The 24,863-nt window shown below is 38.0% G+C and overlaps 1 protein-coding gene across 3 annotated transcripts in view; it reads left to right on the top strand.

The window, feature by feature from the left end:
- Positions 1-24,863, top strand: part of SEPTIN7 (septin 7) — an 81,197-nt gene that overhangs the window by 36,873 nt on the left and 19,461 nt on the right. For all 3 annotated transcript variants that reach the window (XM_039715001.1, XM_039715000.1, XM_039715002.1), the window contains exons 4-6: positions 16,730-16,836; positions 22,757-22,857; positions 23,455-23,589. In XM_039715001.1, coding sequence (XP_039570935.1) covers positions 16,730-16,836; positions 22,757-22,857; positions 23,455-23,589 — 343 coding nt within the window. The remainder of the gene's footprint in view (positions 1-16,729; positions 16,837-22,756; positions 22,858-23,454; positions 23,590-24,863) is intronic.

Raw genomic sequence — 24,863 nt, 5'->3', positions numbered from 1 at the left:
GAAGTTTCCTGAGATCTGTTATATAACGACGCATTTCTTGTAGGAGTATGTTTGCTGTATACTCTGTCATCCTTCTTTTTCAGAATTTTATTATTCAGAGGTACTAAATTCAGTTTCTTTTAAGACACTCATGTATACTTGCCAAAATACTACTGAAAATAGTCTAACCATATTCTGCAGCATATTGCTGCCTGGGTCAATGGACCAATGTTAGAATTTTAAATAAAATGTATTCTGTAGACTATGAGATCTCTGAGGGTAGAAGTGTGGTTGCAAAAATTGCATAATTTTACGTAGACTCTTTCAGGTTTATTTTCTTGAGTGAGATTCATTAATAGAATGGAATATAACTAATTTCTCATCCCTCCCTAACAGCAGAATCAATTGGTTGCTCCCAGTAATTGCATTCCAATGCACTAATGTTAGAGTTCTCAGCTTTGGCTCTGGAAGGGAGAACATCTCTGCTATTTTGTGTGAATGGTGCTGCTTAGTTTGGCAAACCAGCACTGTCTTTTGAAGGGGTCAGTAAAGTATCTTTGGACTCACTAGTGGCTGCTTTAGGCTGTCTCTGAGGGGTTGAGGACTAAAAAGTACTGTTCTGCTGTAAATGAAACAATGCTTCTGAACCTGTAGGGAAAAGAAGTCAACAGCAACAGCAAGGCTCCATGTAAGGAAGCTGGAGTCAAAAGCATTAATACAGATATATATGAAATAGAATATAAGGAAAAAACTGTTTTGGGTGTGTTCCTGTTTGGTTGAATAAAGCTTACTTCCTCACTCCCAAGTCTGGGTGTGGGAAGACAGACCCTAAAGTTTTGCGGAAGAGGGGAGAAGGAAGGTTTGTTTCCTTTCTGGATTGTATATAAATTATGCCCCTATAATTAGATACTTTATCTATGAAAAACTTTGAGATAACTAAGGCCAGCAACAGTGGTCATGTAAAAAGTTCCTTGAGACTGGGGAAGTATTCTGCATTCAGGTTTTAAAATTATTGCTTTGATCACCTAATTCAGAATTAAAGATGTTTGTATGAAGTATTGGAGCTGTTTTCTCCCTATACCTTTTGTCTGGTACCAGAATACTTGTTATTCCTTGTGGATGGAAGTCACAGTGGTCAAGCTGCCTGTTCTCAGATCCCTTCTATTCTACCACCTCTTGATGACTCTGAGTATTTAAAAAGGTGTTGAAGATTAGAAATGTCAGGTAATTCCACAGATGCTGTTACTGCACAGTTTTTTGTAGAATTGTGTGACTTTCTCTCTCTGGGAGAGAAGATAAATAAGCTTTTTCTACTCTACATTTGGTGTTAGTTGGACAATTAGCACAGGTGTTAGTTGGACAATTAGCACAAGTGTTACTGGCAAGTCTCACTCACGTGCTAGATGGTTCCGTGTGCAATTCATTTATAGCTAAGATTTAAATTTATTTTTTAAGTAGATCTCTCAGTTGTCCCCATTTACTGGGTTTTCATTCATATCATGGGGCAGCCTGGCAGCATGTGAACTAGATTTCTTTCAGAAAAAAATGTTAAATCAGAAGATCCTGTCAAGGATTACAGGTAATTGTGTCAATTTTCTAGTTAGCATTCAGTCCATCTGCCTTGAGGCTTTCATCCAGAAAGAGAAAGAGTCAAGAGGGCTAAAAGAGGAACTTGGGCTAACTGCCTGGGAGGAAGGGATGGCCACTGGTGTCTAGAAAACCAAACTTGGTTTTGCAGCTGTGGAATAGCGTGAGCAATAATGGAATTTACAAACCTTTTTATAAGTCTATATTTGCAGTTAAGCCCATAATAACTGCTTACAAATGAGGGCAATTTTTCTGGGCATAGCTGTTTCCAGTAAAAGTGTAAGTGTGGCCTTAGGTGTAGTAGTAAAGTCTTAGTTCCTGTAGTACAACTTTCTATGCAAATATTGCAGTGTTTGGCTTTTCTTGTATGTAGGAAGTAGTTTGTATTTTCTGTTAGGTGAGGCTGATTTCTTTGAAAGTTTATGAGGAAATAAGATGTCTAGTACAAGCTTTAGAAGTCTGAGGGATTTTTATGTGTAAAAACTCTGAGAAACCATAAAAGCACATGACATGTTTACATGCAGGGTGTAAGCTACTTGAACAGTTCAAGTTAGATTGAATTGGCCAAAGCAGTTCTGATTGCATTTTATTGATAGATTACTTTGTCAAGTGTTGCAGATGTCTCAGTGGTAAAAGCTTCAAGCTTGTTCATCTTAATTCAATAAATGTCAAGGTGCTTAGCATAAAACAGGTTAACATTTCGAGGTTTGCTGGGGGTTTGCTGCGGGTTTGCTGCATTTGCTTTTCCTAGTGAGGAAATTAGCAGATAGTCTCCTCCAGATGGGTGGTTGGATTTTAATGATTCCCCCAATCCCAGGCTGTTCCCATTTGTGACAGTTGAGTAAGCATGAAGACGGATGCAGGAACATAGGTGTGGTGTGTCTGTAATAGACTAGAGGAGCTTACAAATATTTGTTAAGTAATATTTGTGTAGTCATAATGATCTTTAAGATAAGGAAATTGATTTTGACAGTAAAAAAAGCCAGTGACAAGCTCTTAAAAATCTAGTGGGTATTAAAAATAAGACCTGTTTTTTTTGTGCTACTGTACAAGTGCTGTGAAATGAATGTCGCTTGGAGCAGATCAGACCTGATTTGAAATAACAAATTTAATGCTAAAAGAGTATCTTGTATCAGAGTCACTATAGCAGAAAATGGCTTTTCTATTTCTTCCTGTGCTGCAGACATCACTGTTGTTTATCACATTAGAGATCTTAATGTAGCTCTTTGTGGGCTATTTATACTTAAATGAGAAGTTGAAAAAAGAGATGCTTTGGAACTGAAAGATGCCATCCAGGTCACTTTGTGGTTTCCCCCTGTCATGGTAATTATCTCTTTTAATCACTGAAATTAAGCTTTTCAAGTTAAAAAACACTGTGGACCCCTCTAACCAAGAAAAAAACCGAAAAAACAAAATACCCAGCCTGAGGAAGTGTATTTTGTTGGAGTACCTTTAGTATACTTGGTACAAGGACTTCAGGAGTGGTAGTTGAAGCACTTTATTTTTCAAGAAACATTTCCGTTTAATTCTCCATTATTTATCTTTGAAATGGCTCCTTTCAGAATCAGAGCTGGGTAAGTTTTAGGAAAAATTTTGACTCAGGAATATGCCAACATTGCATCCAGTCCTTCAGGACTGTTTGAAGCAGCAGAAAAGGCACAGCTTGTGGCCATGGTGGCAAAGACAGGAATACACATCTCATAGTGTTTTTACAGGGAGCTAGGGACCCCCTGAATACTTCTTTTCCAGTAATTGGGCAGTCAACTAACAGAGAAGGATAATTTTTACTTCTTTTTGATTTAACTGGTATGGTTGAAAGAAACTGCAGCATCCTGGTAGAGATTACAGCCCTACATCTCCATTTAAGGGGGTAGAACGTGTTGTGAAATGTAACTCTGGTGTGCAAGTAGCAAGTTGGGTCCAATTACAAAACTTCTGTCGGTCATTCAGTACCTGAATTTAGGCCTATAATTCAAATGAAGCATTATTACAGATGAGTGGGGAGGAAAAAATAAATCCTATTGGAAATGTGGAAAAAAAGATTGTTTTGCAGGGGTGATAGTGCCAACCTTGGTCTATATTTGACAGAATACAAGAATTATGTTCAAACTGTGACAAGTAGTTAACCTGAAACCCATTAGAGAAAGATGAAGTTTGTTGTGGTTGTTTATGGTGAATTTATTTTTGGAAAGAAAGCTATTGGGAGCAGAGGGCTTATTGATGTACACTGATGTACACAGCTCAGCACAACATATTTTTGCTGAAGTTTGAATCTTGCCTAAAACCATTTTCCACAGCTTTCCAATTGATTTTTCTGCAGGACTGCCTCACTGCAGCGTATCACTGGGTGCTGGGTGACTGATGCTCATCCCCCAGTATTATATTTGATTTGGGACTCTGTCCATGTTTTTCCTCTGACCACTGTGCGTGACTTAGATGCTTCACTGTTGAGAAGTCTTGCTCAGAAGCAAATAGATTTGGGCTGCCTATGTGTAACTGCTGTTCTCAGATATATTTAACAGTTTATTTTTCAGTTATATTCAAACTGTCTTGTACATTTTGGACACCTACCAACTTTCTCTTCTCATAGTTCTCCTCATTCTAGCCCCATGTTTTCTATTGATTCTGGTATTTGCCTGCATACTGGTTTACCTTTGAATGGGTATTGATGTTTGAGACACCTTACAGTGCAGCATAATGACTGAATCTGCTGACTTCATCCTTTTAATTACCTATCCTTTAGGGTGCTTAGTTATATTTTCATTTTTGTTATGCTGACTTGGCTGTTGTTTTGCCTGGACTTTTGAGAACAGAGTTCCCAATAGCACTATAGGTATTCCAGTACAAAAAACCACACTATTGTTTTCATCAGTAAATTTGAGCAACAGCAGATGTTACTGAAATTGTAAAAGCCTCTCTACTCCCCACTCTTTCTAAAAGGCTGTTATACTACTAGTTGATAGCATTTGGAAATGGCTAGGAAAACCCTAGAACTGGATCTTCCTTTTCAAAAATATTAAATTCAGCAGAAAGTCCTTGTCAGTCAGTGCCTTAGATACAACTCTCTTTTGGAGTTCTATACGCCATCTGGCTGCTTTTTTATTTTTAATATCAATACCCGTGGATTTCTTTGACATGGCTGTTTTTTCCACCAGCTAATGGAATGGTGGCAAACTGTCTTTTTCTAGGCTTCCTTCAATCACTTCAACGTTGATAGATCTGTAATTTGACCAGCATAAAGTTACCACTGGAAAATAACCAGAGCTGCTGTCTCCAAGACTGTCCTTTGAGAGGTTTCCCATCAGAATCAGCATAAAGTTACCACTGGAAAATAACCAGAGCTGCTGTCTCCAAGACTGCTAGGTCCTTTGAGAGGTTTCCCATCAGAACATGGCAAGGATGATGAACATCACAGATGTTAATGGATAAAACACCGTGAAAAAAGAAAACTACTTTATTGTGGCACTGGGCTTACTGTTAGACTTGTTTATTTCAAGGTCTGTGTTCTTCTCATTTTCTTCTAGCTTTTCAATAATTGCACATCCTAAAAAACTAGAAAACCTGGATCCATATTTTTAAGTATCACTCATGTGCTTGTCAGCTGCTTTTCCTAGACCAGGTTATGGTGGCTTTTAGGAAAATGAGACTTGAGTACTTTCCTTTGCCAAAAGAACTACAAAACCAAAATGCAAACACAAAAAAATGCAAACACACACAAAACAAAAACAAACAAACCCACGTAAAACCACCCCAAAACATAAAAGGTTTGCTTGTTTAATGAAAAACAGAACAAAGTGAAGGGGGAAAAAATTTACTGTGCATTCCATATGTGGTCAGCCTCCATTTGACTAGTTTTTCTGTAGAGCTTTTTCTTTAAAGTCCCTGATTTTTTTTACAGATGCTGGAATTCTCTTTTTGTGCCGTTTATTAATGTAGTGGGCAACTGTTTAAAGATGCTTGGATGGGAAAATTTAGTTGATGTAGAGGGTGTCAGTGGCATGAGTAAGAGAATGGAAATGATTCTTCATAATTTTTAAGTACTGGAAAAATCATAATATCCTCAGTGGCATTTATAGAGTGTCCTTCTGGTTTAATTAGAAAAACTGTGATCCAGCGATAGCAGCTGTTCCTCTAGGCTGAAGTTCAGATTTTAACCTGGCCTAAGTCTGTGCTGCTGCTGAAAGAACTAATAGCACTTGGCCTGAATTGGATTAGTGTGCAAATCCAGCTGGAGTGTTTTCTGGGAGCTGCAGGGAACGTTAGTCTTCAGTCTGCTTGCAGCACAGCAAAGGAAAATCTTGTGTCAGCACAAAGGAGGAATGCCTTAGAGGCTAAGATTTAATTTCAGTCTGCTTGCAGCACAGCAAAGGAAAATCTTGTGTCAGCACAAAGGAGGAATGTCTTAGAGGCAAAAATTTAATTTTTTTTTTGGTGGCAGTACTGGTTGATATGACAGTCATGAGGCATTTGTTTCAGAAAGTTGTCAAACTGAGACTTGGTTGCATTGAACTAATGTTTTGACTAAAAATCTTGAGCATTATGCAATGTTGTGGTTATAATGAAGGATCTGTGTTTATGTCTGAGATATTTTTCCTTGAAGAATTTTGACTTCTCTAATTGGAATAGTAGTGTATCCTATGGATAATGTCCTACTGAAAACACTAAGTGAGGCTATGCAGAAGTCAGTCTTGTAGGGTGGAATTGGAAAATATTACTAGATACCTGTTTAAAAACTGTATTTTGTGAATTCTGTATGCATCTGAAATTTTTGAGAGCTCAGGGGAAGAGCACAACCTGTAGCACTGCTCAGCTTAAGTCACACATAGATCAGCTGATATTAGTGGATGTACAAAAGTTTGGCAACATCCTTTTGATTTGACACTTCTTTTAAGCGCTGGTTGTTGCAGCTGCTGCCCAGTGTGGTGTAGGATAAAGGCAAATATTTGTTCTTGGTTTTAAAAGTACAACTTGAATGTTTGTAAATGACACATCCTTTAGCATAGTGCAGTCTTGGCTTCAAATCAGTTGCCTGTTTCCAAATCAGGATGTATGTTTCCAAATGAAACATTTGTGGAATATGGAAATCTTAGTAGTATGCATTTTCAGATGGCTCCCCAAATGGGGGCTTTCTCATATAAACTGTATGAGAAATAAACAAATAATAAATATAAACTGTAAGTAAGTAGCTACATGTTTATCAGGTCTGTCTCACTTGGACTTCCATGCCTCACTGAAGCTTAATTTCGTTTCCTTTTTTTTTTTTTAAAGTCTCATTACTAAAATTACTATTTCAGGGGAAATGTGTATCTGATATAACATTTTGGACAACAAACTTGAATAGGAATATGATAATTGTTCAAATGAATTTTTAAGGATGGCACGTGAGGTGAGGGAAAACTTTTGCTGTGTGAGAGCTACATTAGACTTCAATTCAGATTTTGAAGTTCTGATAAAACAAATGCATACCACTGCAAGGTTGGTATCATATTATAATTTAAGGAATATAGAAATTATGAGACTGTTTCATGTCCTTCTAGTCCTATAGAGGCAAATAACTTTGAAATCCACAGTGTAGCTCAGCCTTAGTGTAGCATAAATATTGAAATAAAAGATGAGGTGAAACCAATGTTTTGTATAAAAAAGGTTAATTAGAGGGATACCATTACATTGTGGTAAAGAAGAAATGGCAAGATTTCTTTATTTTTGAGGTCTTGGAGACATATAGTGCTGGTAAAAGTGTGGAATATATATGAAGTTGCTAACTTAAAGGAAATTGACTATTGACAAGTATTTGTTCGCCACTTTTCTGCTACATCAGTGCCAGGCAGAGCAGAAAACAATAACTGCAACTCAGCAGGCATTGAGACAGAAAAGAGTATGTCAGATTTTCACTTTCTTACATGTTAGGGGTTTTTTTGCATTCTATTTGACTGAATGATTTAATAATTTATGTGAAAAAATATTTTAAGAATGATGATTTGTATCTCTTTTGACTAAACTCAATGTGTATCATTCTCACCTTCTGTAAAGGACAAGCCTATCACTTCTCAGATTCAGCGTCCTTGGCTCTGGGCTGTGTCCTCTATAGCTGGCAGGAATTCCAGAAGGATTCCTGATCCACCTCCCATGTGTGTCCTTCAGACTTATCCACTGCAAAACATAGCAAACATTCTAGACAGGTCCTAGGATATGACCTTATCAGACCTGTCTGTTTTCCTTTCCACTTTGTAAATGGATGCTTCTGTTGGCTACAAAAGCAGCTCAGTTTTCTTCTAAGTCATTATTGGAAAACTGAAGAGTGGCGGCAGCAGTTTGGAAACAATGGCTTAGCACTTAAGCAGAACAGTTACCATACTAAAAGGGGTGTCGTCTTGACAACACAAGCTTATTCCACACCCTTTTTTAGAGCTAAAATACCCATTTTTACAACTCCAGCGGGGGCTGTCTTATGGAAACAAAAGCACGTTTTGCCAAGGTTGCTTAAATGCAGCAGCAGTGTATCCAGGAGAGTGCATCTCTATGATCCTCTTGCTCCAGACCAAAGAAGCAGAATTACCCTAATTTGCAAACAACATTGCCCTAATTTCTCCTTCCTTATTGCCACAAGAATCATATCACAGGGGAGTATTATCAGAATTCTGTCTAGCTGTCTGTATCTTCCTCTGGCCACTTGTGCCAGTTAAGGGGTTTGTCATAACATAGTTTCCTGCTATAAAAAGTCCTTCCAAGGATAATAAAGAGAGAAGGCATCAAGAGGGAAGGTATAAGGTATTGGAAGAATTTTTTCCTATCACAAGAAATGTTCCAAGTTAAGTCCTCTGACAAAGTTTTGTGAGTTTACTTAATAGCAGAGTGTCTCATTTCGGATATTTTGAGAGCACTCAATATACTTCCAGGAGCTTTCATTCTGTTATAGTGTAAATTTTCAGGGGAAGATATGGTGAAGAATTGAGTGAGTCAATCTAAGTGCTCTTTGTACCCTTCTGTAGAGACTCATTAGGTTCCATGTAAGTAAAAATAATTTTGGTTTTTTGTCCTTCTGAAATTTTCAGTGATAGTCATGCATTAGATATATCAGTTGGGTGGCGTTTGGAGGAAGATGCCTGAAGTGCTTCACCTTTCTCTCCTTTTGCGCAGGTTGATGTGTAGAGCTTCTTATGCATGCCACACTCAGATGTTGACCCTGTATCTGTACCAGGTGTTTTAATCTTAAAAATTAAGTGAACCCCGTCACTCTCTTATTTTTTCATTAGCATTTTGATAGCTGTGACAGTTTTGTTTCTGTCGAAGTAATGAAAGAACCTACTGTGACTAATCTGCCATCTCTGTTCATTAATATACTTTTTATTCTTTAGTCAGCAAATGTAAGCAGTTAGGTACTGGAAATGCTGTACAATTGTTGTTGTCAGCAGCAATGTAGAGATGACAAATTTCATGTTCCTATAATCTTCTCTCTTTTTTTTTTAATAATTCATATCATCAGGGAATTCAATTCTATTTATCCCTGTATTTGCCTCCAGAGAGTAAGTCCAGCTCTGCAGCAGTGGTGATCTCAGATGTTTGCTTTCTTGCCTTAAACAGAGCATTCTGCTTTATCATTTTTCACAACAGTTTCTGTTCCTCTTGATTTGATTTTTGAAGCAATAAGGTTTTTTTCTTCTCTTATGAAGGCTCTTTATTTTTGCTTTGTCAAAGCCTGTGAAAATTGAAGGTATATCCTCGTTATGAGGTTTCACTATAGAAGATTTGTCCTGGAACTCTGCAGCTTCTGTCATTTCCAGTTGAATTCTTTAACCCAATTATTTCACAGAGAGCTTGTGTATTGACATTGCTCATGTAGGTCAGTTTTTACAACTTCGTGTTGCTTGTAGTGTCTCTAAAGCTGCATTGCAGTATGACTACAGCTTATTCCGATACAGGAGTTCTATTTCACCTAACACAGTAAACAAAGCAAGGTAAGCTTTGGTGAGCCTGGACTGCGGCTGTTAAGGGTGGGCTTGTAACTCTGAAGCTCACATTATTACATTTCAGCCGTTCTTGGTACTAGATAAGAGTGGACCAATGCCATGCTGTGTTTTTGCAGTAATGTCAAAGAACTGGAAGTGAAGAGAAACTTGTGGTTTTGGTTCCTTGGATTTACTGGGCTGCAAATTTTTGTCCAAAATGCTGAAAGATTGCTTTCCATGCCTCATGTTAAATTAGGTAACATGTCCTATTTTAAATGGCTGCTTTGCAGACATGCTGTTTATTGGGAGCAAAGCCTGTATATGCAATTATAGCAAATAAAGCTTTCTTCAGGAAGTGCCGCAAATTCTTTGACTTGTGAATTGTTGATGATTCTTTTGTGAGAGAAGTCTAGTTTTAAATGCATATTTTTACACTTCTCCTTGATTCCAAGAAGAGAGGAGAGTATTTGACTTAGCTCATCTATCTGGTGTCATCTCCCCCTCATTTTCCCATCCTGAAGCCCTGTGTGCCCTAGTTTGCTGGATTGCTTCTTGCTTCACATGCTGCATTGTGAATTCTAGTGCAAGAGTTGGATTGGGAGTCGGGGACCATTTTTCTTGGTAGCAGCCAAAATTTCACCTGTGAAGTTAACCCACTGTTTCATGGCAGCTTTAATCTGTCAGTTGTAGAAAGCTAAACCTGCTTCTGCTTTGAGAGGAAACAATAGTACTTGGAAAATGCCGTGTAGAATCTGTTGCAATATTCTTCTGAGGTATTTCCCATCCCTGCTAATGGCTTTTCTGAGTTATTTAAATGCCATCTCTGACAAGAATGATATACTAAGAGTCTGCCCTCCGTTATTGCACTTTAAATTCTGCTCTAAGAAAATTGATTAAGTTGTCTTGCTGTATCCTAAATGCTGAAATTATGCTGCTGTTGATGCAGTTGCTGACAGGCAGAAATGGATTTATTACTGCTAGACTTCCCTGTTCTTCTGTTTTGCTAGGAGCATCTTTGTGCCTCTAACATATGTTGCTTCCATAATTTATGCTTCACATTCAAGTTATGAAATGGTGGAGCTTTGACTTTCTCCCCTTTATAAAAATCTGCAAAAGACAGTTGATGATTTGCAAGATTTCACATGACACCATCCTACACGGAAAAGTAGACATGTGGTAGCAGCACGGTCCTGCTCCCATCCTTCTCCTGATGGGTTTCATTTGGATGTTCTTACGTGTTTATTGGACTGTTGGTTTGTATTTTGTAGAGCACTGAAGGCAGGAACTAGCCTTTACGAAAACTTCTAAAATCAGACTTGAAATTAAAAGCATCTTGTAGTCTCCATTTTTGTGGTTGTCTATAATGACATGGCAGAGCATCATTTCCCCTTGGCAAGAGGATGGCTCTGTCATACCACTCACAGTAGTTCAGGCTCTCTGATTATTCCTGTAGCTTCCCTTCTGTATGAAAGCAAAAGCCTGCATGCTACAGTGCCATCAAAGCCATTGCACATTTGCATAAAGCTGCAGGTGCTGTCGTGCACATAAACTGTGAATTGTACAAGGATGAAAGAAGATTAAATGCATTATTTTTATGCCTTCTGACAAGCTTTTTACCCTTCTTTGAGTCATCAGCATCAAACTAATGGGATTATATTTTAAACAAGAACTGTCACAATAATTAGAATTTATAAAATTGAAAAAATCCATGAAAAAACTTGCTCACCAGCTAAAAATAAAATATGCTTTGATGTAAACATTCTGTGTAAGTAGGTTGTGGAGAAGTACAGCATTTTTCTGTTGAATTTGATCTCCTTGTAATAACTCTTTGTGGCTATCAAATGTGCTATCAAATGCACTTCATCACAGAAGAAACATGATGTTGGATATCTTCATTCTGAAAAAGCAGTGAAGCATCTGCAGCTTATGCTTGACTGTATCAAGGAACTCGAAATACAGATGTCTACTTAAAATACCGTGGAAGCTTCCAAAAACCCTGTGCAAATTGTAGAAACCTGGCTACCACGAGACTTACTGGCAGCTTTTGTCTAATGAGCTACAAGTCCCACTGAGATGAGTTACCTTCTCTCAGCCATCAGAGCTAGCAGTTAATGCTTCTTTTCAATCTTCAGTTCTTGCTGTGTCTGGTTAATAGAGACAGTGGCAGAGAGACTGGGCCATCTTCTTGGTGATGGTATATGAAGCAAATCACTTTGAGCAGTTTAACTGAAGTCTTGGCTTCCAGTGCTGCAGAACATTTTTCTTGCTGGTGGGTGGTTCCTTGGCAGTCTTGTAGTCCCACCTGGAGCTTGGGAAAGCAACTTGAAATTCCTAAATACACGTAGCACTTGTGGTCATGTTCCCAGTGGTGCAGTTGACTGTCACAGGGCATAAGCATGAAATACTGTCTCACTGGTAGGTAGCCAAGTAATTGTTAGTGAAGAGTAGAAAACTTCTGGTTATTTCTGCAAGAGTAACTTATAATGAAGAGGTAGGAAGTCATGCAGAGAGCACGCTGAGCATGTTCAAGATTGGTTACTCACCTTGATCACTTGGTCTGTTTAATGAGCTCTCTCACATGAGGTCATAAATCTAAGAATGCAAGTCATGCTTTTTTGGGGCTTGAGTTTTAGAAAACAAGATCCTAAGAATATAGAAGGAAACTGATCCTGGATTTTTAGAATGATGTTGTATCTAGAAGATGTAGTGTGATGCATTATTGAGAGGAGCAATATATGAATGAGAAAACGGAGGTCTCCACCAGAAATTACAAATAAAGCTGGAAGAAAGAAAGCTAGGTTGGACTTCTTGTCCATTTTTTTTTTTCATAGATACTTGAATATGAATGGCAGAGGCTAGAAAGTTGGAGGAGGTTGGAAATATGCTACATTCTCAATGTGCCACAGCAATGAATGGTGAAAAAACATCATTAAGGGTAACAATTCACTTCTGTTATCACAGGGAGCAGATGCTGGCAATTTGAGGCTTTTTGTGGTAAAAGTCATAGCAAGAACTGATGGAAACAAGCTAGCTGTGAGTAGATTTTCTAGCTGATTGTCACAGATTAAGATTTCTGGTTCATTTATAAGGAGGGATTTGGAAATTAAGGTGAAAGATTTATGTAGCTCAGTTGAGCTAGTTACTTTTTTTTTTTTCCTGAGCACTGCTTTCCTCTAGTCACATAGATTGTACACCATGGTTCCAGTTTTTTAGTTGTTAATTTCCTTTGCTTACTTGCTTTAGTACTATTTTAGAGACTATTTACATGGTTTGCAAACCATCCCAGTGGTGGCCAGTGGTCTCCTCTGACCCGCAGAAGTATGTTTGAGATCTATATTGTTGATATATAAAAGACGAGACTGAATGTGTTGTTTTTTGGTTTTTTTCCTTGGTGTTTCTTCTCATGTTTACAGCTAGTCTTAGATGTGTAGGAAAAAAGGAAGGTACTTGATCAATGTTTTGTTCACAGAAGAAAATATTTTGCTATCAGAGGTTAGAGTGATGAGCTGTCTTTATAAATATGCTAATGGTCAAGAGGTAATCATTAACCCAAGTGTGGATAAGAAGAGTTCCTCTCTATTTGTACAGCCATTTAGAAATTTATGGACTTGAAAAGAGTTGGAACTTTTGCTAGTCCTCTGAGGGCTCACAGAAGGTATTCCTTCACAAAAGTATGTTAGTAAAAGTATGTTCTTATTTCTACCAGCAAGGGTGGCCAGCTCCATGTGTTTGAATGTGACTATAAAAACAGCTTGATAAAATGTTAGCATTTGGAAACGGTAAGTTGCTCATAAATATGGGACACAAAATTAAGAAAAAACCCAATATTCAGTAGAATTTGAAGCCTATGTGAAATATTTAGTGGGAGAGCAAGGGCAAGGTAAAAACAGTACCTGGATACCAGAAATAATTAGCAGTGTGGATTAGGATTACCTTGCTAAATAAATGTTTTCTTTTATTTCTTCTTTTTAAAACAAATTTCTAAAGATTGCTCACTCTAAATTAGGCACCTAGGTCTAACCACATCATAATTCATTAAGTGATTAGAAGTTGTTTCTGTTGAAGAGTTTCTATTACATTGCATCGTTTTGTCAGTTCATGCAATGGTCAAAGGGCAAAATCTCATCAGAAGTGCTCACTGAAAATGGGAATATGCATTTTATTTGGGATGTATCATTTTGTTTCTGTAAAGGCAAATAAAATTGTATTCCCTTCTCCCTTGCAATTTTTTCAGTTGTATTCATAGCCTGTTGCATCCTTGCAAGCTAATTTCCCAGCCTTTACAGCAGGCAATCCTTTTTGGTAGTTCTGGGAAGGACAGAGGGTTTTGTTTGGCTGTGTAGTTAAGGGAGTTTTGTGTGTGTTTGGGGTGATTGTTTTGGTTGGGGTTTGGATTTTTTTTTTTTTTACTTATCATATTTCTAATGAAAATCAGAATATTTTAGTGTGTCCACAAAGGCTGCTAAAATGTTCACTTACACTTGATCTCTCGAATTCTGCTTTCACTGTAGTCATCAGAGAAAATCTTGTTTTATTACAGTGGAAGCAGCATGACTTCCTATAGTAGAATACTAAATGTTCCAGTTAGATTTTTTTTACCTACAGTTTCAGTGTGATTGTTTTATTTGATATTATAGCCTCTTACTGCTGTTACAAATGTTGACCCTTACATGGTCTTAGGCACAACTGCATCGAGGGTTGGTGCATTGATGCAGACTCTTACATGTGATACCTCAATTACTGCTAGCAGTTAAGCAGTTTAAACTGTTGTAATCTGCACTGGCTGATTAAAGTTAGCATGATGGGTAAGGATATCCAGGATGCTGGGCACCTTTGGGAACAAGATTGAGCATAAATATCCTTAGCATACTTTCTTTTCACTAATTGCATCTCAAAAATTGTCTTCACATCCTCGCAGCTGTGAGGGTGGTGAAGGGTGAGGAGGGGAACAAACCTCATCTCTCTCGGGGTGTAATGCTTCAGCAGTTCAGGGACTGCTTGGTATGGAGTGCCACAGCTGCCCAAGCCGTCCAGGGGAAGATGCTGGTTTTCCATTACTCTCTTCTGAAGCTGAAAATCTTATTTCCATATGTTGAATTTCAATGACAACTTGACAGGCACTCATTTTCAGGAGAAGTGGTTGTTTTCAGTGTTTTTTCACCTGAAATTCCTCAGCATATTAAGACTGGCAGTAACCATAATAGAAAGAGGGAGAAAGAAGGGGCAAGCAACCCTTTTTGTATACTCAAGTAGAATCTGATGCTAATATCTGTCTTCAATACTGTAATAGGGTGCCTTTTACAAGATTATGGTCAAGTTAAAAAGTGAAGGTCACTGAAAGGATATGAACTGTACATTTCAAAACCAGAGCCACCCTCTTGAGGGCTTCAGTAGGGTGGATAAAAACCTTCAGTTTAACTGGAATGCTGTCTATCTCTTGAGCAGGGTTGTGAGATGGAGGTTAAGCTTTAACCAGGATGAGATTTCTATGAGATTGGAAAGTTGAGCATTTCAGAAGCTTCTCTCTGTTGCCGAATTGGTGGGGAGGCCCCTCAGCTGCAGCTGACCCTGCCCTTTAAGTCTTGCAAATGCAGAGTAGAAAACCTGTGTCTTGTATGACCAGACTCGGAGGCATAGTTCATAGGTGTCTCATGCATCTGACCATGGAAAAAGGCAAAATGTGGACAGCAGGGATGAAATCTTGTCAGCAAGCATGTCCCTGATGGCTTGCCTAAACCTGTCCTGGTGGGGTTAGTGTTCATTCCCTTTTGACACCCATACCTTGAGTTCCTATCTCCCTTTCCATCAGCCTGGCCGTGGGCAGCTCCTGCAGCGCGGGTTAGCTCATCTGTCCGAGGGTGGGGTTTGAAGAGCAAGCCCTGCTGGGAGCGCAGACAGCCGGCAGGAGCTCTGGTTGCAGTGTTTCATCAGCTGCTAATCCGTTTCCAGTGTCGCTAATGAGATTGCTCTGCTCGGTGCTGCAGACGCTCTGCTACACCACTGTAATCGAGATGGCTGCTGTGCGTGAGCCAGCTCGAGTAGGAAATCCAGATACCTATTACAGGGGGGACAGCTCCAAGCTGCTTTCTGCTACATAACTCTCTTGTATTAACCCAGGACATTTATCTCAAAACAGGGTTGGAAGTTTTCTCAGTTCAGTCTCTAAATCGACACAATGTTTGTTGGGGCTGGAGTGATCAGTGCTTTAGTGAAGTTTTGCCTTTCAATTATGGGCCCAGTTCAGCTCATTTTCCTCCCTCAGTGAAAGTACATGGTTTGCCTTTAAATTTGTTCGCTTGAAAGCAAATTTATCTGTGTCTGTTTCTGTTTAGGTCAATGTACTGACAGACAGACTGCATATGAAACCTAAACAGAAAGAAAGCAACATTTTTTAATACCTTTTTCCTTAGCTCTCATGCCAGTGTGAATTGTCACGTTGAAGTAGTTTCTTAACAAAAAAACCCCCAAAAACTAAGCAAAGGATTTTTCTTTTAAAATAATAAATAATTGATCTGAAATGCTTGCTCTTGTCTCTGTAGAACTGTAAATGGAGGGTAATCTTTGTTGTGGTGTGTTTAGCTGTATTTGCTTGGATTGTCATGGCAGTAGTGGCTCCAGATTCTTCAGCAAAACTGATTTACTGTTGCTTGTGAAGAAATTATCAAAAAAAGCCTAATAAAATCCAGCCCCCTTCTGTACCCCAACAACAACAAAATTCCCAGGAAAACCCTGTAGTTTGAAACTTCATTTTATCTCTTTTGGCTTTAATAGTTATAGCAAGCTAATCTCAGTCTTTCTTCCTCCCCCCTGCCCCCACTTCTTTTTTCCCTCCCTGATAATAAAAGACTCTCAAATAAATAATATTTGAAATAAAGGAGACAACTTAATCTACTTTGGCATTATGATGAGTTATACCAGGAAGATAGCTTGTGTATAAAATCCAATGTAATATCGTGTTGTAATGGGAGAAATGGACAGAAGTGCTGAACTCATTCGATACTTAATATGATCACAAAAATTAGTGTGTGTAGAGCCCAACAGTGACAGTTGGATTTGAAAAGTTTTCCTTGAAATTGGAAAAGATAGATTCTCAAAGTCTTAGAGTGCAGTGCATGTTTTCAGGTACTATGTTTAAAGAGAGTTTGAAATGTGTATCTAAATGTTTATATTTGACATGATGGTCCTGGTTTTACTGAAACTGTTCTGTTTTCTTCTAGGTGAATCTGGACTGGGAAAATCAACATTAATCAACTCATTATTCTTAACAGAATTGTATTCCCCAGAGTATCCAGGTCCTTCACACAGAATTAAAAAGACCGTACAGGTATGTCTGGGGAAAAAAAGGTACAGCCTGAATATTGTAGCTTGCAATTTAGGTGATGTAAGTTGTCACATAAGCACCTGAGTTTCAAGATACATTTAGTCATGATATGAACCACTGAGAAATATTCAGCGGGTCTGAATAGCAAAACTTTCAGGTTCTCAAACCTGTAGCCTGTTGAAATGTGAGAGCCCTGAATTGTTTTGTGTTTTGCCTGTATATTAAAAAGCACATATATGTGCAGAACGTTTTGAAAATGCAGTGTTTATTATCAGTTAAAATAGTGAGTAAATCTGTAGAAATACATAGATGTGCAGTAAAACCTGTCTGTTAGGCTTTTAGAGATCAAATAGTAAATGATTTGGCAGAAGTGCAGGGACCTGGGTATAAAAGTATCTGCGAGTCTTCTGCTGGCAGTATCCTTAGTGGTACCTTGTTTACCTGTTACAAGTTGTTATTCTAAAACATCAGGGACTAGGGTGAACCTGCCTGACTTTAAGCACTAGATTTAGGCAAAGATGATGTTCCTGCAAGTGCATGATGCAACTGAAGTATTAAGCCAAAGACTGGAAAGCTTCTGCTGATCTTTTTTTTTTTTTTTTTGTGCAATAACTTGCTGCTTGCTACTTTCTCTAAGAAAAGGAGCGTGTTTTCTGTGTTATAAAAAGATTGCTAAAAAGAACAGCTACCTAATGCTAAGGAATAATAATGCTATGTGTAGTTTAGGAAATCATTGTGGTTTTGAGGTACTTCCTGCCTCCAGAGCTGCGCAGCTGAATAAGGATGCATGAGCTCTGCTTACCTCTCTTGATGTGCACTTGCTTAAGAATTTGGTGAAGATAGCTTGTGATAATCTAACTTTGTACAGGTGAGGACCAAGGGTGATGACCATTGCTTCTTTTGTCCAACGGAGTTCTCCAGCAGCAAAATTCCAACTGTGGCTGAAGGGACTGGGCAATTGCAGAGTTACCATAAAATGATTAAACTGTGTTCAGTTAGGAGGGTGTGCAAGGTGCTAAACAGAAGCTGTAAAATAGAGTGCTTTTTTACTCATTGGAATCAAGTAATTAAGCTCCAGTGTCATGAACCACTGTCCTTATTGCTTTGTGGGACCTCGGGGGGTTTTTTGTTTGGGGTTTTTCTTAAGACATTTTTTTTTATTCCAATGTCAGAATAATTAACCACAGTAGAAGAAAAAACTTAGTTACTATGTCCCTGTCAAGAAGCTTAAATTGCATTGCTAATCAGTTAGCTCAATATTAAAGTTTGAACACTATTACAAAATTAATTCATTGCAGAATATCACTTTTTCTTATTGGAGGAAAGCTTTTGAACATCCAGAGTTTGATTAACACTATATTAATAGTGTCTAAGCTTTGTTCATATCTGTTATGCTGCTTTATCGGTTTAATGTAAAACCAAAATGTAAAACCAGTGACAAAATTGACTTGAAAGCTTGTTATCAGGAACATCAGACCATTTTTGAATAAGGTCATGAAATGGCTTACTTGTTTCAGAGATGTTAAGTGGGATGGAAGAGGAGTGCAGAGAGTTAAACTCTCATATAATATACTTATTACTGAGCCAGTCAGTGACTGTTGCAAAACTGAATAGATGGGTGACTTTTTTATTGGAAGGAAGATATAGCATGATTTCATTACTGATGATTACATTTAAGTTTAGCAGAAGCTAAACCAACTCAGGTTATGTTCATTGAATTTTGTTTAAATAACTGTGGGATGGATTCCCTGTCATTGGAAGATTTTTGGTTTTTTCAGTTGGGAAAAATCTTTGGAAGAATTTGTATACAAGCTAACAAAAAAACCCAAACCAAGACATCTTCCAGAGAAGTCACCCTCCCCCTAGTTAAAGGTGCATCAGTGTAAGAAAAAATATGAAAATATGTGTGGAATTTCTGGAATTTGAGTTAAGTACTTTCATCTGTTAGGGGGCAAGATTAGATCATCTGCTGTTAATTCTGACCATTGGGGTGGTTTGATTTGTATTGATTTACTGGTTTAAGAAAAAGACATACTTTTCAGAAATCGTCACTTAATGATTTTTTTTCCTATGTAAAGCTGGAGAGGGAAAGAAAAGGGCTTGAACACAGCTCAGGCTGAAAACCATTACATTTTTTTCTTACTTTTCCACTATGCGGGCTAAGCTTGAGGCCAAGAGTTTGCCAAAGCTATTTTCTATACTGAATTGGGATCTGACATGACTTAGAAAATAATATGGTGGAATGAAATAGATTTAAAGACTGTCTTCCCCTCTAGAAACAAATTTTGACTTTATCTAATAAGTACTGCTTTTTAAATATACTTAAAATGCAGCTTTGCTTTCAGTTTCTTGGGATGAATGAAAAGTCAGTGTAGCATTTTAAGAAAGAAACTGAAACGATCTTATTTCATTGTCAGTGTAAGTAAGGATAAAATTGTTTCCCCCTACAAGCTTGAAAATTGTGTGTGGTAGCAACGTGTAAAATGTGGAGGTGTTTCCTGTCAAATATTAAAGAATAAGCAGTGGGAGTTGCTGTTTGGATCCACTGGATTTGTACTCCCTGCCAGTGAAAACCTTTTTAAGGATTGATAAAAGGGTTTTGTAGGGTAGGGATGAGAGACTACCTCACTTGAGCATCCTCAGATCTTGGTTGTAATAATCACCTTTTCTTATATGGTGGGGTCAACTTACTGGTCAGGAATTGTGTAGGAGGCTCTCACATAGATAAACTCAAACTGTGGTTTGGGCTTGAAAACCATTGCAGTTTGGAGTTGCTTTGTGAGGCAGCTCCTTTGCATTTATCTCATAGAAAATGCAGAAGAATGGTTAAGAGTAAGTGATTTGGTGTCAGATGAATTCAAAGGAAACATATCAGAAATGAGAGGGTATTAAATGTGTTTTCTCTGATCATTACGTGATTGCCTTAAATGCAGGATGGCAAAGACATGTTTCATCCAGTAAAAAGCAGTCGAGCTGTAACAAGCACCAAGTGATGAACACTGTGTAGTAACTGCCAAGGAGACCCGTGTGACCCAGCTGACTGGAGTGCATGGGAAAATGGCTGTTTGGAGGAGACTTTTCTTAAAAAGTCTTAAATTCCAAGACTTGAACTAATGTTTTCCATGAATCCCTTGGGAATACTTGTAAATCAGATGATGGGATGCAGTTGGATGCTTAACTGTGAATGACACTAGTTTACAGTGATTTTCTGGATCTGTTCCAGATGTTGCTGCTTTCTGTGCCTTTGACCATGTATGGACACATCCATTTAGGTTAGAAAAATGCAACTTTGTGGAGGCTTTGTGGCAGGGTCTTCGTCTACAGTTTCCTACCAGTAGAAACTACTGCTTACAGTATATCCTGCATGTGGTCTGATTGTCCACAGCACAAGCATAGGACTTTTAATTCATCAGCTAATGTCTCTTGTTCTGTAGGTTTGTGAAAACCCTGCTCTGATAGCAGATACCTACATTAATTTATGAAAAGTAAGAAAAAAAAATTAAATCCTCACAACCCAGTAATGTATTAGCACTGTCTGCAGATATTCAGTTGCTGCAGACCATTTGTCAGAAGGTGACTTCACAAATTCAGTCACACTCAGATTTTTACAAGCATGCAGAATCAGAGAAAATGCTTGGCTTGACATTTCTGAGATCCCTGACCTTTCTTTTCCTTTGTTATAAACAGATGTTCAAGATAATGTTTTATTAATTGCTTCTTTTGTAAAGGCATTCCACCATGAGCCCATAACAATTTAATGGTTCTTGCTGGGAATTTTTGTGCTGGAGAATAAAGCTGATACCTTATAGCTCTTGGCTAGAGTACATCTCTTAACATTATCATCTCTAGTATTTTGCAAGTGTTGTGGGTTTTGTATACTTGCAGAGAGCTTAGTAATAGGAGGGCTGTGTAATTACTATCTGCAAGATAGCCAAAAGAATGCAAGGAATCAGAAGTTAATCTCTTGTGTGCTAAAGCTTGTGAGTAGTAAACTCTTGGCTGAGTTGACTATGGCAAGGGATTACTGTCTTAAGTTCTGGTATCAACTGTGTATAATAAAATTTCTTGATAGAACTCTGGAGGATGGGGGAAATACACTCACCATAATTAAAATGTACATTTCTGAAGCCGTGCATGTATTCCTAGGTTCTCATGGCTTTCAGCTGCACACTTTTGGAAGGATGAGAGTTGTATAGTTTGTGAAAGAGTAACTTGGTGGTGGTTTAGACTGTGTGTGTACAGTTTTGTTTGTTTGGTTTTGATTCCTGTTTTTTTTTTTTCACACCTTCCTACCCTTGCAGTTAGGCCTGTTCATGTTGGAGTTGGAATTGGGTGGTCTTGAAGCCCAGCCCAACCTGGATACTTCTGTGGCCAGTATCCTGGTAGTCATTAACTGTTTGAGAACTAGCAACAAAAGGGACTGATCCAACTTGGGTGGGATCCCTGCTGATGAGTAGATAAAAACAGCATGCTGCACATTCAGAGGTTAAATATGAAGCTTTCTTTATAGGTAGTTACTGTTTTCTGTGATTCTGGATAGTCTCTTCTGAATTGGAATCAGTGTTACACTTGTGCAAGAGGGATTTAGTTCAACTTTCTGCAGTGTTAGTTTATCTTGTGGGTTTACAGTGCATCACATAAGTGATTGCAGAGCATTTGCAACAATGTTCAGGTGTGGCTGTGAGAGTCTAGTTCACTTGCATAACAATTAGAGATGTGCAAGAGCTTAAGAAGCATTAATATGACATTTCTCAAATCTTGAACTGGTCAAGAGACCATCCAGGTAGGGTTTATTATAACTAGAACTTTCTTTTCTCTTCTGAGTTAGGGTTTGTGAGGCTTAAGGAATGTTAAGCAATGAGCAACAAGGTGCTCATTCACCTTGAGTCTTCTGGCTCTCGTGTGGTTCTGGATAAATTACTTACATGGGTGATAACTTGAATCCATATCAAGAAAACAGTGTCACTAGTGATTTAATAGCAATTGTTTTTATATCAAGGAAGAAAAGGTTGATTAAATGTCTGAGCAAGTGGAAAGAAGCCAAGCTGAGTTTGTCATTTCATACTGCTGTGCATCGCACTGATAGGACAGTGGTGTACAGCACCTTCTCAGGCAGATGGGCCTGACATTGGCAATATCAATAGTTACTGAAGTATTAGCAGGCAGAAGGGGTAGCAGTCCATGTGCTGTTTAGCCTGGTTCTTCTGTCTGTTGGATGACATGTTCACTGCAAGCTGCCTGAGCTGTGCTGCGGTTGGGTGGTCACAACTGGTGGCATGAAGTCCCACGCCCCAGTCTTGCATCATTCCTTGTGCTGATGCAGTTGCCTTCTGAGGCGGGTTTCCATCCGTGACTTGAGCTAACAGGAACCCAGTCCATTACAGTCACATGAGGTCTACTCAGCAGATTGCAGCCAGATTGTACCACTTTCCAGTATAATTCTGTTTGTAATAGTAAACCATCACTTTGTGATTCCATTCCCAACCATTATCCTAGCTGAAGTATAAATGTATTCTTAAAAATACATTAACAGGAGTAGAACTGTCTAAGGTGCTTGGGGGGAGGACTAGTTTTGAAAAATGTCATTTTCTTTGAAGTGACCAAGTTTGCAACTTTATCAAGTTTAATGCCTGGTTAAGGTTTTCCTGTTTAATCAGGAATTTAAGTATTAAAATATCCCACATACTTAGAGGGTTCTTTTATCACTGACTTTATTTAAATAATGACCTTTTTCTTAAAAAAATTACTAATTGTTGTAAAATTAGTTGGATTTTATAAGCAAAACACAGACACGGTGTATTTTTCTGAAGCAGAAAAGGTAGCAATTCTTTGTCAGGCTTCTCAGTCATTGAATGCTTTTCCCAGTGTTTAAGACAGGTGACTAAACTGCTAAAAATTTAATCTTACTGTATTCATTTTACAGGTTGAGCAGTCAAAAGTTTTAATCAAAGAGGGTGGTGTTCAGTTACTACTCACAATAGTTGACACACCAGGATTTGGAGATGCTGTGGATAATAGTAATTGGTAAGACATTCTTTGTATGTTCTCCCAAGATAATTCTGCATTATGTTTTGTGTGTGAGACATACCTTGTGGCATATTTTAAAATGCAGGCTTCAATATTCAGTTAAAATATTAACACTTGTAAACTTTTCATTTAGCTGAAAACTTGTAACTACTGTAATTCCAAGTACCTGCATAACTTGACTGAAATGCTGTCAGCCTTTCCCCTTAAACTGAATGGTGCATTTGGCTCTTTGTCCACACATGCAGTGTGCAGAACCATCTTCTGTGCTGTCACAAGATGTGATCAGTGAAGGATATTACTTTAGCTACAGTTCTTAAGTATTCTCTTTAATGCTTTTACAATGAAAGTGATTGTGTTAGAAAGGTTTTTTTCAGTGGACTCACACATTGTATCTTCAGAACTATGTAACTCAATTTTAGGTTGAGGAGTTGGTCAGTTGCAGTGTTGAAGTACCTTAATTTTAAAAAGGAAATGAAAAGCAAAAAAAGCCACCCCAAGCTGTGGGGAAATTGTGAACACCTATTTCTTAGCAGAACCAGGTTTCTTTATGTAAATAATGTAACTTACAGGTTTTTATTCATGTAATCTCTGCAGCTGGCAGCCAGTTATTGACTACATTGACAGTAAATTTGAGGACTACCTGAATGCAGAATCTCGAGTGAACAGACGCCAGATGCCAGATAATAGAGTGCAGTGTTGTTTATACTTCATTGCTCCTTCAGGACATGGGTTTGTATTAGTGTATTTTGTGTTTTCATTCTCTTATCTCAGATGAATATCCAGATTTGCCAATCTGAGTTCCAAATTGGATTTTCTCAATGGTCTGCAGATCATGCTTAATTTCAAAGATGAGTTTACTTTGGCTTGTCAAGCATTAACAAGCCAAACACCAGAAAATATGATTGCACATTAATTGCATGACAAGAGAAATAGAGTTCTAGCAATGAAAAATACAGAGATGTTCACAGGTGCCAGGTCTGTTTGTGATCTGTATCTCTTTAGATCTTATTAGGAGAAACTGGTTCACATGTTAAGCAACAGGATTTTTCCTTTCCATTCTTCCTCCCTCCCATTAATGTAAAGTGAAGGTGGGAAGTTATGCATTGTTGTAAGCATACCATAATTCACTTGGTGTGTGGTATTTTGTCTGGTGGCAATTCCAGTATAGGCATTGCAGATGTTTTTTCAGTTATTAAATTGTCTTCCACCCCTGCTTAGTTTTTACTTGATCAGACTTCTATCTAGTGGTAGATAGGGAGAACTGCATTTCCAGGGTGTATTAGGTACAGATTAACTATCTGAAACTGGTTGTATTTCTTTTTATCATGGTATCATGATTAAATTTGTCAGAGACTCTTCAGTTATACTTTGAAAACCAGAAGGAGGCGAAGATAAGTATAAGCCTGTTCTATTGTGTAGGTCAAAAGTAGTAAAACTTGTTGAAGGGAGTGATGAAGCAATTTAAAGAGTATTCCTCAGGCAGTAAAAAACGCCAGCTATTATACTTAGCTTCTGTAGCTAGAATTGGAATGTGTCTAATAATTTTGAACTGTACAGATACTTCCAAATATGGAAAGAAATGTCAGGGGGTGGAGGTTTTTTTATGTAGACTTGCCTTTATTAAGTATTTTATTGTCGTTCAACAGGCACATTTGTAATGCCAGTTTTGCTCAAGATGCATGTCAGTTTTAAATGCAAAAACTTGAATTCTTGACGTACTGTTTTACTAGCATGCAAAATCCAAAATGTAATTTAAATAAAGGGAAGATGATTCCTTGTGTTAGTCAATTGTTTCTGAGCTAATTTTCCCATTTTTCAAAAAACAGTCTTCCCTGCACACCCCCACGTCTGTTAGAACTTCCTAAATCAGTGGGAGGTACAAGTTGTTCTTAAGGAAAAAGAAAAATATTGTTTCCAATGGATTAAGATTTGGTCGCTAAATTTGTGAGGCTAAAAGCTGTAAAAGTACATTCCTTGTACAGGTATTTCATGGTTTTTTTAGG

This window comes from Passer montanus, unplaced genomic scaffold (genome assembly GCF_014805655.1).
Source record: "Passer montanus isolate IOZ18808 unplaced genomic scaffold, ASM1480565v1 scaffold32, whole genome shotgun sequence".
Classification (NCBI taxonomy): domain Eukaryota; kingdom Metazoa; phylum Chordata; class Aves; order Passeriformes; family Passeridae; genus Passer; species Passer montanus.
Note: the sequence above shows the minus strand (reverse complement) of the source record. Positions and strands in the feature narration are given on the sequence as shown.